The sequence below is a fragment of the Gastrolobium bilobum genome, unplaced genomic scaffold, assembly GCF_033153095.1.
Source record: "Gastrolobium bilobum isolate Gb01-03AN ecotype WA unplaced genomic scaffold, APGP_CSIRO_Gbil_v1 utg72023, whole genome shotgun sequence".
Taxonomy (NCBI): Eukaryota; Viridiplantae; Streptophyta; class Magnoliopsida; order Fabales; family Fabaceae; genus Gastrolobium; species Gastrolobium bilobum.
The window spans coordinates 57,656-71,626 of NW_026899951.1; the positions used below are offsets into that span (position 1 = coordinate 57,656).

The 13,971-nt window shown below is 34.7% G+C and overlaps 1 protein-coding gene across 1 annotated transcript; it reads left to right on the forward strand.

Moving 5' to 3' along the window:
* The first annotated feature begins 3,824 nt into the window (after positions 1-3,824).
* LOC133294349 (putative pentatricopeptide repeat-containing protein At3g16890, mitochondrial) lies at positions 3,825-5,925 on the forward strand. Its single transcript, XM_061493001.1, has one exon. The coding sequence runs from the start codon at positions 3,827-3,829 to the stop codon at positions 5,888-5,890; it is 2,064 nt and encodes a 687-aa protein (XP_061348985.1). The 5' UTR covers positions 3,825-3,826; the 3' UTR covers positions 5,891-5,925.
* The last annotated feature ends 8,046 nt before the right edge of the window (positions 5,926-13,971 follow it).

Consider the following 13,971-nt stretch of genomic DNA (forward strand, 5'->3'; position numbering starts at 1 on the left):
TGTGGAATATTATTGAGTTGGAAAATTGGAATTTATGATGGGCTAGTGTTGTTAATGAAGTTAGGATGTGAAATAAGCATGACCATGTGTTTAAAGTTTGAAAAATTCCCTTGAATCCCTCCCACTAGGTTCAGTCGTGGTGTGAAAAATTAGGGTTTAATGTTCAAAAAAAATAATTGGACACTTTGTGAAGGTTTATATGTATATGTAAGTTGTGAATTAAGTGGATTAATTGAAAGACGCTTAGTGGTGTCTTATGTTTTGAGGCATAAATGGATGAATTAATGTGTAAAAAGGGTTTTATTACCTAATGATGATTATGGTTATATGATAAGCTTGAATTTGATGGACTAAAGCATTGGAATCATGAAATTGGCATGATTTCCTTTATGTGCCTCTTAGCCATTTACAAAGGAAGTATGTTTTTAGAGTGTTTGTTTGTGCTAATGAGTACTTATACGACCTAAGGACTATATGATTAGATGTTTAAACCTTTGTTTGGGTTAGATAAAAAGAAAAATGAGTAAGTTCCTTTTTTAGGCCTTATATGTGAGTATGACCATTTTCAAAGGAGATATGTGCTAGGAGTTACTGTTTTGCAAAGCGAGCAAACTTTTAAGCGTGGAATAATATTCTAAGGTGTATGAACCTTCGCTTTGGTGAAATAAAAAAATTAAGGTAGCTCCTTTGTATGACCTTAAAATGAGTTTTGGCTATTTTCAAAAGAGGTATACGTTTGGAGTTACTGTTTCGCCAAGTGAGAACACTTTTATGCGTAAAATAATTTATATAGGTGGCTAAGCTTAGGTTTAGGCACTAGACAAAGAGAAATCTTATAGCTTCTTTGTAATGGGCACTCTGCCTTAAATTGGGAAAAATAGGCTTTTAGGTGCTAAGAGGAGTAATGAGTGTTCTAAAGGCCTTTTAAGACTATCCTAAGACTAAGTGATTAAGTGAATGTGTGGAATTTTATGGGGATTTTTTGAACAAAGAACCACCCCCTCATGGCCTAATATGATTAAGTAAAAAGAAAATTGGTTATGACTTGTGAATTGGCATATGTTTGGCATAAGTATGAAGAAATGAAAGTAAGCAATAAAATGTATGCCTTATGTAAATTACATGGAATTGTATCATTTTGTTGATTTTTGTTTTGGATTCCTCTTCTAGGTGTGCCTATGGACTGTGAATGTTTGGATTCTCATAGAGACAGATAAGTAGCTTGTTCTTCAAGTAAGAAAATTGTGAAGCTCCAAGATATAAGCTCTATGTTTAAGGAGTCTTTTTCTCCTTGAGTATTCCACCATGGTTAGTGAACTATAGTTGGATTGTATGATTGTATCTGATGCTTTGTATAGATGTATTCATATAGAGCTATTTGATAACATGATATGATTTATTCTGATGTGATTTCTGTATTGATCTTTGGTCATTGATTGTTTGTACACTGATGTCTGCTTGGGGTCCTCCCTCGAGACTGACTGTGTACACCTCTGATATGTTCTGGTTCCGCTTGGGGTCCTCCCTTGAGAATGACTGTGTACGCCTCTGATAAGATATGTATATATGTTTTGTTCTGTTATGATATATGTTATATGATGCTTTGTATACTCTGTATCTGACTCTCATGCAAGAGTGGGCCCAGGGGTATGGAGAATTCTCTATAAACCTGGAGCTTATTGAGATTTGTTATCTCACCCTGTTTGGGGACATCATTTCAGGTGCATAGATTGCCGGTGATCCTACACGGGGAAGGGATACGACCCGTGGATAGAGTGTATTGCGGACCAGATTCTTAGGCAGCAGTCTGCTATCATTATTTTGGAGGATTGTGATTTGCATTAGTATTTTGTTTATTTTGGTGGATCTTGATGTCTGATCTGTTACTTTGCATATGGCCTGTATATGTTTTGTACATGTTTTCCACTTTGATGTATGTACAATTATATATTCAGACATGTTTATATTAGGATGTAGTATTCAGTTATATGATTACATGTTGGATATGCATGCTGTTAGATATAGTGGCACAGAGCCAAGTTATGCATGTGCCCATGGTTGGGTATATGGTCCTATATGGATATCTGGTATTTATGAAATCATATATTGTATAAATTGTTTATCAGGATACCTTAAGAGTGGGATTTGCAAATTCCCGTTTGTCCGATTTACGGACGTCACTCTATTCGATTTTCGTCTCCGTCAAATAAGAATTAAACTAGAGGAAGTATGCAATGAGATATATCATGTGAAAAAGGATTAAAGAAAAAGAAAAAGTTAGCTCATATTTTCGTAAGTTAAGTCTTCCGTTGTTTCTATTTAGTATCATATGTATGTTAACTGAACCGGCTCGAGTCGGGGATGTTACAATTTATTATATTGAAGTGAGTGTAGATACTTTATAAAAATATATTAAATAAAAAAAACTAAAATAATTTTTCAATTTTTTATTCTACAAATGAATTTATAAAACAATGAAATAAAAAAGTTCCCTAGAAGACTATTCCAAAGATATAATATGCGTTTTTTATGCGGTTTCCAAAGTGGCGAATTACAAAATTATATTATAATCAGTAAATTATTTAAGATTTTAGAAAGTTGGCACCAACTAAACTTTGGGTAAATCAAGGTGGAAAATGAAGTGTGGTTAAGAGTACCCATCGTGGAATGGGTGTGGTGGCAGATTTGCACTTAGTTCGCTAGATGGAGTAGCGAACTTGTGCTATTTTTTTGTCTAGTTCACTTGCCCGTGCAACGAACTTGCAGGGAGCTGCCACATGGCATACCTAGTTCGCTGGAATGGGCAACGAACTTGTCCACATATCCTGCCAATTTGTCAGAGCCCAGGGACATTTATTGTTACCTAGTTCGCTACACCCAGTAGCGAACTTGTTGTCCACCAGAAACACGTCACATCAACAAACCAAGTCCGCTGCCTACTGTAACGAATTTGGACGCGTGGTATATTGAAAAATAACACTGTTTGCGTGATAGTTAGGTAAATAACTTGATGAACAATGACATTTTGGTCACTGTTCCGCAATTAGACTATAGGAATCAAAAGGTCATCAGAAATTGTGAAGTGAAAAGGGCGATACTCTTATTTTTTGCTGAGACGCAGCGAAATCGACATCGTCTGACAAATCGTGAAACTCTAATTCTAGCATTTGGTGAGACGTTTGTTGAAGATGAAAAAGAAAAAGAAATAATTAAAAAGAAAAAATAGAATGAAATGATGTAGTTTCACTTAAAAGGATATAGTGTTTATTACCAAACAAAAAAAATGATATACTGTTTTGTCATTTAAGATTACCCTTCTTCTTTTTTATCATTTATCACGTGTTTTTTTTTTTTTTATCTCTTTCTTCCTTCCTGGTTTTTGTACAGTTTACAGGGTAAAATAAGGAGATTAACCCAATTTATAACTGTGTTAAAATGGAGTTGGACAAAAAAAAAATTGGAAAATAGCTGTTAAAAATATAGTGAAAAATTATAAAAATGTAAAACACGAGAATTTTTTTTTCTAACTTATGTCATTAAACTAAGCTGTAATAAAAAAAAAAAGACTGATATTGAAAACTCAATTTAAGATTGAGTTCTAAATGTAATAAATTATTAATTAATAAGGATATTATTAATAAAACTTAAAATAAAATATTTAATAAATGAAATATGATGCGATGATCTGGGTTCGTTCTCTGACGGCTCTGGTGGACTGGACCTGATAGTCACGGTCTAATGGTAATGGGTGCATCAACATAGAACGCAACTCGACCCGGCTCACTTGTCACAATGCACCTAAACAAACATGAGATTACCATCTTCAATGGAAACGGCATCATCTGCACTAGCAAACCCTTCTCATAAAGCTTTCAGGCACATCAAGCAACAAAAACCCTCCAAGCTGGGTCCCTGTAGAGCACTGAATCGAACACTTCCTCGCCAAACTCCATCTTCTTCTAAAGGTAAGCCTTCAGCATCAAAGGCCTTTAATTCTGCACCCATTGATCATCTATATATTTCACAACTACTGTCAAGAACTGATTGGGTCTTGTTGCTAAAACATGAGCTATGTTCCAAGAGGTTAATGCTTAATCCTCGTTCTGTTGCAAGTATTTTTCAAAACCAAGAAAACCCATTACACTCTATCAAGTTTTACACATGGGTTTCGAGTATCAACCCTTCATTGGCAAAGGATCAGTCAGTTCAACGTGTTTTAGGGAACACCTTGTATAGGAAAGGTCCTGTGGTATTGTCTGTTGAGTTGCTTCACGATTTTCAGAAATTGGGTTTTCAGGTTACTGAGGACTTGCTTTGTGTGTTGATGGGAAGTTGGGGAAAGCTGGGTTTGGCAAAACATTGTGCGGATGTTTTTGGGCAAATCTCATTCTTGAGTCTTAGTCCAAACACCAGGTTGTATAATGCTCTTATTGATGCATTGGTAAAATCAAATTCAATTGACCTCGCATATCTGAAATTCCAACAAATGACGGTGGATAGTTGTTTTCCTGATAGAATGACATACAATATCCTTATTCATGGAGTTTGCAAAATAGGTGTGGTGGATGAGGCTCTTCGCTTAATCAGACAAATGAAGGAAAAGGGACATTTTCCTAATGTTTTCACGTATACAATCCTAATCGATGGGTTTTGTAATGCAAAGAGGGTTGATGAAGCCTTCGAAGTTTTAGACACAATGAAGGAAAGTAGAATATATCCTAACGAAGCCACTGTCAGAACATTAGTTCATGGAATTTTCCGTTGCATAGATCCAAGTAAAGCACTCGAGTTATTATCCAAATTTTTAGATAGGGAGCCCATCCATTTGAAGTTAGCTTGTGATACCATACTCTATTGCCTAACAAATAATTCTATGGCAAAAGAGATAATTATGTTTCTGAGAAAAGCCCTAGCAAGATGTTATGTCCCTGACAATTCCATTTTCAATGTCATAATGGCTTGTTTGGTTAAGGAAGCAGAGCTGAATGAGACATGTGAGATATTTGAAATTTTCAGAAAGCAAGGTGTGCAGCCAAGCCTTGGTACTTATCTTGCACTTATTGAAGCCTCATTCAAGGGTGAACGGAGAGAGGAAGGGGATCGAATTTCCGATCAAATGATTAGGGATGGACTAATTTCAAATGTCTTTTCATATAACATGGTAATTAATTGCTTCTGCAGAGCTAAATTGATGGACAGAGCATCTGAGGTTTTCAGAGACATTCAGCTTAGAGGCTTCAATCCCAGCCTTGTTACTTTCAATACCCTTATTAATGGCTATTGCAAGGATGGAGCAATAGTCAAGGCACGAGAGCTGCTGGAGATGCTTTTAGGAAATGGACTTAAACCTGATATCTTCACTTTTAGTTCTATAATTGATGGACTCTGTCGAATGAAGAGGACTGAGGAAGCTTTTGAATGCTTTACTGAGATGATTGAGTGGGGCATCAATCCAAATGCTATCATTTACAATATATTGATTCGATCTTTATGTGCCATTGGGGATGTTGCAAGATCAGTGAAACTTTTAAGAAGAATGCAACAGGAAGGAATAAGCCCTGACACATACACATATAATGCTTTGATTCAAACTTTCTGTAGGATAAACAAGGTTGAGAAAGCTAAAAAGCTTTTTGATTCAATGTCAAGATCTGGCTTGAATCCTGACAATTACACGTACGGTGCTTTTATAGAGGCACTGTCTGAATCTGGGAGATTAGAGGAAGCCAAGAAGATGTTTTACTCAATGGAGACAAGTGGTTGCTCTCCTGATTCATATATATGTAACTTAATTGTTAAAACATTGCTCCAGCAAGACCGTGTTGAAGAGGCCCAAAATATCGTAAAAAGATGTTGTCAGAAGGGAATATTTTTTGAATTTTATTCCTAATCTGTAGACTGATTTTCTACTAATTTGTGTGGTGTTGCTGCATTATTGAGATTTCTGCAATGAAGACATTGATACAGTATACTGGTACCTTAGATAATTAAGATGTGTTGATATAGCACCGATATCGACACGGGACACGTGATACGATACGACACGACACTCTGACACGTTAATTCTAAAAACTGTTAGATTTCGACACGTTAGGACACGTTTTGATATTAAATAATATTTTTAATTTATGTAGTGTATATTATATTTAATTATCAATAATTTAACAAAAAAATGAATCTAAACTTATAATATTCATAAATTTTGTAAAAAAACATAAGATATCTCAAATATTTATATTAAACTCAATAAAATAGTAATCGCAATCCAATGAATCTAATAGTTGGAACTAAAAACTCAACGCAACGCAACTTTTGAACCTTTTTTTGAATTTTATAAAGCGTGTTGGAGTGTCGGAAAGTGTCGGAATGTGTCGGAGTGTCCGAGAGTGTCGGGAAGTGTCGGACACGACACGTCAGGATTTTTGAAGTGTCGGTGCTTCATAGGTTGGATATATAAATTAGTCATGCACATGTATTTACTTTGGCCATTTTTTAAAATAAATAAATAAAATGTTACAACCAAAAAAACTATCATCTTAAAAGGACTCCTCTCTTCCTCATGTGAGTAATAAGCATTTATCTCTCGAAAACTAAAAAATTTGTAGATCATCAACTATCTACTGCAAAAAAAAGGTAGAATTATCCCCATTAATTTTCTTATCAATGTAATTTACCCTTTTAACTACCGAAATCTGTCATTAACTTTAACTGCTCTTTACAAAAGAGTAACCAAGGGCTATAGCGATCATGCTATATTTGCAGAATCTATCAAATCTATTTTATGGATCTATAATAGACAATCTTATCTTGAATTTACAGAAGACTGATTACATAAATTTACATAATCTTTTTATATATATATATATATATATATATATATATATATATATATATATATAAATCACATAAGTCACTACTCAAAATTTAATGAATAACTTCATATTTAAAAGATATAAGTCACGTAACTATATAAGACATAAGTTGAAAAATACAAAAAGAGAAAATTGAGTTTAAAAAAAATGAAAAATAGGGTATTTTTTAAAGAAAAAAATTAGGTTTAAATAAATACGTAAAAACTTACGTTTCTACCACTTTTACATTTCTACGCGACGTTTTTATCCATTTTTACTAAGAATCGTTTTTACTTGCGTTTTAACACGTTTTTACACCATGTTTCTACTATTTCTATTTTAGACTACTTTTTGACAACAATAATTAAGACATCATTATTTATATTATAGGAATAAATTACACAAATAAACGGCTTAAATAGTCACTCAACTCGGGTAACTGTCGTCCAAGAAAATGGTGCTAAAACTAAGATCTAACCTTCCCCAGTTTTTTGCCCTGTCAATCTAAGTTCTTTAAGTAAATTACTAATACAAAAACCAAAATGCAGGAAAAGACAAGTATTCGATAGTATATGTTATCATAAAATAAATATTCATAATTTAGCGTGGCTTAATAAAATAGTGTCTTTAATATTATAAAAAGAGAGGATCTTGTAACTATTTAAAAATAAAATAAACGACATGTTTGATACATAATATAGGATAAGACCTGATAATATATGACCTAATAATATAAGACATAATTGTATAAGACCTAATTAAATTTTAATACAATCCAGTGTTTGGCATAATATTGTATACGAAAATATATTGTATAAGATAATATCATCCAATGTTTGATAATACACTGTATAATACTAGATAGGTTAAAAATAAATATTATCAAAAATACTTTTAATAATAAATTTACATAATTTTTTCAAATATATCAGATGATATTATTTTTTATAGAAATATGTTGATCAGTGTGTCCAAAAAATATATTAATTTTTACAAAAATAAAAACCTTCAATATTTTAAAAAATCATATACTAATATTAAAATAATATATTAATTCTTGAGAATTGCATTGGTTAATACATCAACTGTTAGTATATGGATGTCCTAGAGACAATCTTTTGATTAGATTAGGACATAAGTGGACTTTGAATTGTCGCAAATAAATAAAAGCATTTTTTATCCTGTTTCATATTTTGTCTCGATATTACTGTTAATATTATATATAAGTAACTGGATAAACCCCTTGGAATAAAATAGGTATCTCTTAAGTATCTGTGATGAGATCACGATCATGAGGATTCAAGGATACTGGATGTTTATTCCTAATTTTATGTTCCTAGTCTAGAGACACTGAGAATGGGGATCAGTGATCTCGAGTAAGACTAGCACGACTTATCTACTTGTATTCGGATGCAAGGTAAAGACCTCGTGAGCTACAGATATGGAGATGTCTTAGCTAAAGTCGTGGGTGGACCTATAAGGGTATAGCTCGCACTGAACAGACCCACAAAGAGACTCTATGAGGAACTCTCACAGAGAGTATCATTAGAGTAGTCTCTTTATATTTGGGTATGTCTTTCCTAAGACCAGAAGTTATTACCTAAATTGTGTTCTAGAAGGCATGCTTTGATTGTGCACCTCGTCTGCCTGAAACATGGAGACTCATAGGTATACTGTTGGGCTTGTCCTGAAAGAACACAGGGCTAGGGTGATAAGCTGAAGGAATTCGTCAAATCTCTGTGAGAGATTAGGTTATCTGTAAACCGGAGAAATCGGGATGACATTTACAGGGACTCGAGAATCTATGCATAGTAAAAGAGATCATGAGATTGATCTGCCTTTAGAGTCTGTAAATTGAAGATTCCCTATTTCGAATAAAGCTTACCCTAAACCACAGGGGTTGATACGCTTCCTTACCCTAGGTTTTATGGGAAGGTAACCGAGACGAAAGGAAATATATACGGCAACCAAATATGTGTAATAGGATGATCAATTCATTAATCTAACTAGTTCTGGGGCAACAAAGCATTGCTAGTGCTCTGTGTTGTCATTAGATGTGTTGTGGACTTATTGGGCCCAAGCCCATTTATGTCAGTGGCTATGTTGGACCTAATGGGTCACACACTAACACCTAATTGTCTAGATGCTCTAGCATTAAAGGTATTGGGCCTAACAATTGTTATTAGCCCAAGAAGTAGTTTGGAACTCCACAGATAGGGTGGAGGGCGCATGGATCAAATAATGGGCTTGGATAGTTCAAGACATTACTAATTAATTTAATTAGTTAAATTAATTATCAAATGTTTAAATTTTGATTTTGAATTTTGAATTTTGAAATTTGAATTTTGAATTTGAATTTTGAAATTCGAATTTTGAATTTTGAATTTGAATTTGAAATTTGAATTTTGAAATTTGAATTTTGAATTTTGAATTTGAATTTTGAATTTTGAATTTTAAAATTTGAATTTGAATTTAGAATTTGAATTTGAATTTAAAATTTAAGTGTTTGAAAGTTTGAATTCAAATGTTTGAAATTCGAATTTGAATTGGCTATGAAAAGTTGTTTCATAACAAAAGGATAAGATGAGATCTTGTTGGAACATATCAAGAGGAAATCTTTTGGACATAATCTAAGAAGATTTGGGGCGCTGATTTGGCTGTTGGTTAGTCATCAGAATCAGCTCCAGAAGATACGATCTGTTGGGAGAATATTTGAGTGATTTGATTCAAGTTTGAATGCAACTACTCAAATGTATCTGGTCATTATTTAGGCTATATGGGGCGCACCATATAGCTGATTATATGATGATTTATGATCACATATTTGATTAGGCTTTGAACCTAATATCATAAAGATATGATAGGATGTTGTTGGCAAGATTTGATAAGATTTGATTTGCAACAAATCCTCTTATTTCTCCTTGTTGGTGCGCCCTTTTGAAGGGATTTTGAGGATTAAAAATCTGATTGCATCATGACTCTCTTGATCACTTCTTGTGCGCCTAATAGCATATAAGTTCCTCCTAGGGTTTTGTGAAAAGCCTAAGTCATTCTCTCCTTATTCCTGCGCCACTTTTGTGAGGTTTTCTCTCTGAAAACTTTTACATAGTCTCCTTTCATCACTCATTGAGCGCATAGCAAGCCTTATTGTGGTGATCAATTGGCGGCTTTACTGGAAGGAGTTCCTGTATCTAGACGCGGGTGGTGTGGATCAACGTTAGAGGGTCTGAACCCTTCAGACCTACCTTGATCATCTTGAGTTTTCACGAACAAGGTATGACATACGTCTTAAAGTATGTATCTTGACATGCATGTGTATTCCGCTTGCGAAAAAAATTTTGTTTTTCCCTCTCACATGCTACGGCCTTCAAGGCCAATTCTACTTTCAAGTGGTATCAGAGCCCGGTTGCTTTACCATAGACGGGTGATGGTACCTTGTTTGTGATCATATTTTTCACGGTTAAAATTTCTTTAAAAGTTAAAGATTCAATTTTTACGTATGGATTTCAATTTACAATACTTTAAACAGTTAAAGTTTTCGTTTTTATGAACATGTTATTTCGAATGCTATGTTCATGAATCCATATGTATACATGGTTGTCTTTAACTTTGTGAAAGTTTTAAAAAGGAAACACATTTTTGATGGGTGGAGTTCGACCTGAAAGGTGTTTTGAACACCTTGATTGTTTTCTTATTTTTCTCCATGAATTGTTTCATGTGCATAACATTAAATTTTTCGAAAATTTATATCATATACACAAGGTATATGGTTCGGCCATTAACATGTTAATGGCTACATGATTGGTTTAATTTTGTGTTCTTTGAGAAAGAGTCAACAAAATTTGAATTATAATAAATCGTTATATAATTCGGCCAATTGAAGAATTAAGAAAAAGTTTTGAATTTTAATTATGTTTTAATATTTAATTGTTAAATATCAAGACATACGTGAAAAATATATTATATGATAATATTTTTGTACTTGTGAGTTGTCTAACATTTCAGGTGCAAATGAGGAAGGGGATGGTCATGGTTAGGGGTGTAAATGGGCTGGGCTAGGCTTTGGCCATCCTGGCCCAAGCCTACGTCAAAAAAAATTTAGCCTATCTGGCCTATTAAAGGCTTTATTTGTAGGCCAAGCCCGGCCCATTTTCAAAAATAAGAAAGCCTGACATGGCCTACAGGCTTTGTAGGCCTCCCACTATATATACTAAGCAAAAAAAATAATTGTATAGAGCAAAGAAAGTTCCATTCATGCATGCACTAGTACTTCTCATAAGAAAAAAATGACAAACAAGAAAGAGTCAACATGATACCTCAGCTCTAGAATGTATATCATAGAGGAATAGAGTCAAAGAAATGGGAAAAATAAGAAAAATACAATTACTAGATGTTGAAATAAAGTCTACAAGAGAATGTCATTCATCTAAAAATCTTTAAACCACCATCAAGACAAGGGAAAGAAGAGTATTATTGAAAGATCTTCATCAGTAACATCATAATCCAGCAAGGTACCCATTGTTCCATGGTATTGAGTTGCAACAACATGTAAAATTTGGAGACATTAGACAAGTTTTCCTTTCATAAAATAAAATAGCACAAAAAGTAAGAGATATTGGTATTTGGCACTTTGTGTCTTTGCCACATAAAATAAATATTATTTTATTATTTTATTTTAATAAATTAAATAGGCCAGCCTACAAGGCTGGCTGTAGGCCGAGCTTGACAAAATTGGCCTATGGCCTATTTATTAAAAAAGCTATTTTATAAGCCTAAGCCTACTCTACTTTTCTGAAAGGCTGGGTCTGGGCTGGGCTCAATGTAGGCCGGGCCGTAGGCTGGGCTGGGCCAGCCTGGCCCATTTACACCCCTAGTCATGGTGCCCGAAATTTGAAATTTGAAATTTTAAATTAATGTGTAATTTTGGGCTCTTTTAAAAGAGATGTAATTTGAATTTCAAATTTTGTAATTTAAATTTTGTATTTTAAATTTTGTCCCTCCAAGATGTTTTGGAGTTTCTTTAATTGTAATTAGAGAAATTAGGCTAGTGGCGTATAGACGACAAGAAGCCGTAACTTGAGAAGCAAGGTGGACAAAAGATCGAGCACCATGACTATCTCAAAATAAATTGTTTTATTTGCATGTATGTTTTGTACGACTAGCATGCATGAGATAGTGCATCACGATATGTATGCTTTATTGCTTATGACGTCTAGTATGCATGAATTGGACAAATCGCGTTTGTATGATTATTATGCACGTCCAATTTCGACTAGTCTAAACCGATAGATGTATGACATAGGTTACGACTAGCATGATAATATATTAATGCGTTTGATGAGACCTAATAAAATCTCTAAATAAAAGGAACCCTTAAAAGGAATAAATTAAGCATATGATTACCTCCCACCACCAATATTACTCGAACCTCCTCTACATAGTGGTGCTCCACAACTCAGTTGGGACCCACTGTTTCGTTGAGTAAGAGTAGTATTAGAAGTGTCGGTGCTGGTTAATGCTTAACTAAGGCATAAGTGGCAGGCTCAGCCGGGCTTATGGGCTTAGGGTAATAATGCTAGGTTGGTTGCATGAGATGCACCACTAAGTGACAAGAAGTTGTCAACCTAATGTTAAGAGAGGGTATGAGATACTGTTGAATTAATCTTGCGGTCTCAGACGAGGGTTAAAATAAATAATCGCACTCTTAATCTCACTAAGGTAAAATCTAAAAGTAGATTAACCATAAGTCAAATGGTAAGGGTCATTGACTTAGATAAAATAGTGGGAGGGGTAATTTATTTAAAGTCTTTAATAAATTGTAACACGACAATATATTAATTGATCTTTCTTTACATTTTTTCAGTTTTTAGTATGACTAATCCACTGTCACTGCGCTCAATACTTGATACGAATAAACTGACCGGTTCAAACTTTATGTACTGGTATCGGAACCTGAGAATTGTTCTTAGGGCCGAAAAGATTGCCTACGTTCTTGATGGTGCATTACCCGTAGCTCCTAGGGAAGGGGAAGATGGGTTCGCGGAATATGATTTCGAGGCCCACAAACAACACATGGATGACGATACGATGGCAGTATGCATCATGTTGGCATCCATGTCGCCTGAACTGCAAAAGCAGCATGAGCACATGGATGCTCCCTCTATTGTCTTACATCTCAAGGAGTTGTATGACGTTAAAGGCATGCATGAGAGGTATGAGGCCTATAGAGAACTGTTCTCTTGCAGGATGTCTGAGAACATGTCTGTTAGCAGTCATGTTCTTAAGATAATCGGGCTGATTGAGAAGCTAGGAAATCTAGGCTTCTTGATGTATGTCGAACTGAGTAATGACTTAGTCATGGCCTCACTTCCACCTTCCTTCAGTCAATTCATAATGAATTATAACATGCATGGGATGCTTGTGAGCTTGCCTGAATTGTTAAGTATGTTAACAACTGCTGAAGTGTCTATCAAGAAGGATATGACACAAGCTCTTCTGATTGGTGGGCCTAGCAAGGCCAAGGGTAAGGAGCCTGCTAAAGGTGACTCCCTTAAGCCCAAAGGAAAATCCAAGAAGAAGAAGGGCAACAAGAAGGGTAAGAAAGCATCCAAGGACAAAGGCGATGCTGAGTGCTTCCATTGTGGCAAGAAAGGCCATTTGAAGAGGAATTGTCCAGACTACCTGAAGAGTGTGAAGGACAAAAAGCATGGTGATGCATCTTCCTCAGGTACTTTCATGATTGAGATAAATTATTCTTGTGCTAATCCGACTTCATGGGTATTGGATACCGGTTGTGGTTCTCATATCTGCACTATGTTGCAGGTGCTTAGGAGCCCAAGGAGATTGGAGAGAAACGAGGTGGATCTTCACGTTGGCAATGGAGCAAGGGTTGCTGCTCATTCTGTTGGAGATGCCGACCTTATTTTGCCTACGGGCCTTTTATTGCATTTGAATAATTGTCTTTATGTTCCGAACATTTCTAGAAACATTATTTCTATTTCTTGTTTAGAACAAGATGGTTTTACTTTTAGTATTAGGAATGAAGTAGAGAAACAGCGTGGCGAGATGATTAAGACATTACGATCAGATCGTGGTGGTGAATATCTGAGCCATGAGTTTC